At 38.1% G+C, this 3,928-nt stretch overlaps 1 protein-coding gene across 1 annotated transcript; it reads left to right on the top strand.

Annotated features, from left to right (window-relative positions):
- Positions 1-1,338: 1,338 nt before the first annotated feature.
- Positions 1,339-2,469, top strand: LOC114543887 (putative nuclease HARBI1). The gene is made up of 2 exons (XM_028562701.1): positions 1,339-1,477; positions 1,742-2,469. Exons 1-2 carry the CDS (start codon positions 1,339-1,341, stop codon positions 2,467-2,469), a joined length of 867 nt encoding a protein of 288 aa, XP_028418502.1.
- The last annotated feature ends 1,459 nt before the right edge of the window (positions 2,470-3,928 follow it).

The raw sequence follows: 3,928 nt of genomic DNA, 5'->3' as shown, positions 1-3,928 counted from the left end.
AACGTTTCTTCGCAAATTTTGGTTTCCTAAACAAAAGATGTAGATGCAAAGCAAAATGATCAGAGATCGAAGGATCAACGATGTTACAATGGTTAACAATATTTTCTTCTGATCGCGTTATTACCAAATCCAGGGTATGACCACCAGAGTGCGTCGCTCCAGAAACGTGCTGCTTCAAGTCAAATGAAGCTAAAAGATCCAGGAACTGCTTAGCAAGAAGGTCATTTGAATTATCCAAATGATAATTGAAATCTCCAACGATCAAAAGTTGTCTGGGTGATGCAATAATTCCTTCCAGCGAGTTAGCCGATGAAGGTGGCGGTCGATATACAACTATAACTCTAATGGGTACAATGTCCAAAAAGGAACAGTCAAGATATTCAAATGATCTAAATTCCTCCTGTACATTACAATTGATATTAAGGCTCTCTTTGAATAAGAGACCAACACCACCACCAATTGATCCATGCCTTGGTGTATGCAAAAATTTGCAGCCTGTTGGACATAAGTCTCCAATAGTTAGTTCATTCCCATTTGGAGCGAGCCATGTTTCCGTTAAAGCAAAAACGTCGATATTATTATCCACAGCAAAATCCTTAATCATCATGGTCTTGTTTCTGACAGATCTGGCATTAAGAAGGAAAAAAATCAAGCAAATTAGTTTCATCACATTTAAAATTTATAGGTTCTATAGGCACTGTAATTAAGTTAGAGTGAAAACTGTTCATGTCCAAGTTCTGCTGCGGACCAATTCCAGGTGCCTGAGCCAGTCGGTCTGATACCGATGCCAAAAAACCTGATGCGCACGTCTCTGCTTATTTACTCGATTTGAGTTAACTGGCATTCGACGATGTGTAATACGTACTGGAATGCTATGAGTACGTTGATCTTGATCCCGTGAATAATTAGAGATTACATTTTCAACAGGAGCACTATAATGACAATTTTGTCTTTCCCTAATTTTCAATTTTGCTTTACTTGACTTGCTTGTTACACCGTTAGAAGTATACATTGCACGATGAGTAATTCGTACTAGAATTATTTGACTTCGTTGAACTTTAACTTGCAACTCATTAGAGTCAGCCTTATTGTTAGACCCCGTTTACACTAGAGCGAAAGTTTCCGGATTCATCACGAAAGCGGGCTGTTTTAGTACTGGATTCATGTTGCTGTTTACACACGCAGCAACGAATCCGATAGAAAATGTACTCGGTTTTAAGCCGTATCCGGAAACTTTGAATCCGTAAAAGTTTGTGGAAACTTCGTATCCAGAAACATTTGAATCCGGAAAATTTTCTTGTGTAAACGCTTTGCACGAGGAATCCGAAGAAATTCAATATGGCGGATACTGATGTTGAAGATGTTGCCCTTTTACTTAATATTCTACAAACTAATATGATATATATAATGCTGGCTATCGATACATACAAAAGAAAACACAAAACGCTTCAAAACATCGTTATGAGCTCTATACTGAGTACAAAGTTCCAAAAAAATACGTAAGCGAACGCCACATCGATGTTGGATAAATCCAGGACGCACAAGCATATGGTGGGAAAACTTGCTTAACGGAGTATCCCCGGAAAATGAGTGGAAAAGAAACTTTAGAATGTCTCGAGCAAACTTTATGCTACTATGCGATGAGCTTCGACCCTTCATTGAAAGAGAAACAACACGAATGAGACATCCATTATCTGTTGAGATGCAAGTAGGCATAATTTGTACTATTTGTCTGATGAAGGCAGATATAAAAAGGTGGCCAATGCATTTGGAGTAGCTAGGTCGTCTGTATCCAAGACTGTGAGAAGTGTTTGTGTTGCAATTACTGATTTTCTTGGACCAAAGTACATTTTAATACCAACTGCTGAGAAAGATTTAAATGAACTGGTCAAAAACTTTTATGATTACCATGGTTTCCCACAATGTATTGGGGCCATAGATGGTACCCACATTCCGATAAAAGAGCCAAGTGACAATGCTAGTGATTATATCAACAGGAAGGGATATACATCACTTAATGTTCAAGGTACATGTGACTACAGATATCGGTTTATTGATGTGGTGTGCAAATGGCCTGGAAGTGTACACGACGCCCGGATTTTTAGGAATTCAAGCCTAAATACAAAGTTCAGAGATGGTACAATTCCCCCTTGTTACAAAACAATTGTAGATGGGGAGGATGCAGTACCTATATGCATACTAGGCGACCCTGCATATCCATTACTTCCATTTCTTCTTAAAGAATTTGCTGGTGGTGGCACTACACCTAGTGAACAGTTCTTTGGATATAAATTATCCTCAGCGAGAATGATTATTGAATGTTCATTTGGACGATTAAAAGCTAGGTGGGGAGCTTTGAAGAGGTCGATGGATATTTCTATAGAATATCTTCCAAGTGCTGTTGTTTCTTGCTTTGTACTTCACAATTTTTGTGAAGTGCATGGTGAGACTGTACTGAAGATGCAGTAAGAGATGAATGCAGGTATGATAAAGAATTTCAGCCTTCTACAGTCCACCCAAGTTATGGAACAGCCATCAATGAAACAGCTGGAAAGAGTATCAGACAAATTTATGTGAAATACTTTGATTAAGGTTATATAATTTTACAGATAAAGAAAATTAATCTTTTCAGATCAATCAGGGAAAGTGACTTATTATTACAAGAGAAACAGGCATTGTAATGGTAGTAAAAAGGAACATGACTAATGTGTGTGTGTGTGTGTGTGTGTGTGTGTTAATGTGTGTGTGTGTGTGTGTGTGTGTGTGTGTGTGTGTGTGTGTGTGTGTGTGTGTGTTTCTGTGAAACACACATTGTGGGAGCTCCCACAAGTTTGTGTCTTACCTTACGCGGACTTAGGACATTGTGTGGCCTCAGAGCGAGTCCACAGAATGTTTATCAAGATTTTTCATCTGAAAATGAGGATCCTAATGAAATTTCCTCAATCGCATTGAAAAACACAACTCGAACAGTTCAGGACGTATCAGAAAAGTCGAAAAAAAAAAAAAATAGCGAATTATAAGAAAAAACAAAGTCTTCCCACAATGACATTTCACAGGTTCAGTGTAAAAAATGTGTATAAAATGCGACTATCATTGTGGTAACTTGTACAAGAATTTTTCCATAATGTGGACTTGCATTTTATGTCCACACAGTGCTACACCTGTAATACACGAGGACCGCACAATGCTTCTGCTTTGTTCATGACTTATACACAATTTTATTCAGCTAGCATGGCAGTCATTAAGACATTATACATGTTTCGATCAATAATGAAATGCTGATATTATCTTCCCTCGCAGCATGCCAAAAGGGACCTTAAGCATGTAGGACGGGGGCACGACGACGATGTTATCAATACAATAGGTCACTGAAAATAAATAAATATTTAGCCCTATATTGTTGACGTGCATCTCGATTTCAGCGATTTTTGTTGGTCGGGGGCCGGTTGTATAAAAACGTAGTTAGCGCTAACTGCAGTTAAAAAGTAGTTAAAAAGAGTTAAAAAGTAGTTAACTTTAATCACGTAGTTAAGCCGGTTGTATAAAAGTGTAGTTAGCCTTAACTGCAGTTAAAAAGTAGTTAAAGTTAACTATCCTCAAGGGCGTCGTTAACTTTCCAAATCGTAGTTAAAAATGGCGTCTTGAGCTTTTGAGGAGTGAGAAAACATTAAAATCAACACATACCAAGGTTGTCAACCGTTATATACTCAAAAAAGGCCCCGTCGAAGCTTGTAAACTTTCAATATGCTTTTATTTTTTTCATTTGGGCAGCAACGGAGTATATTTTTGCTTCGGGAGACGTGCATGTCGATACCAAATTGCGATCCTACTTCCTAGCAAAGATTAGCCATCTCCATTTTCAACTGCAACCGGTATTTTGACTCAAAGGGACCTTCTATATTAAGAGCGCCATTTTCGTTGAATTATT

Source organism: Dendronephthya gigantea, unplaced genomic scaffold (genome assembly GCF_004324835.1).
Source record: "Dendronephthya gigantea isolate DGI-Jeju-01 unplaced genomic scaffold, DenGig_1.0 000579F, whole genome shotgun sequence".
NCBI classification, from domain to species: domain Eukaryota; kingdom Metazoa; phylum Cnidaria; class Anthozoa; order Malacalcyonacea; family Nephtheidae; genus Dendronephthya; species Dendronephthya gigantea.
Note: the sequence above shows the minus strand (reverse complement) of the source record. Positions and strands in the feature narration are given on the sequence as shown.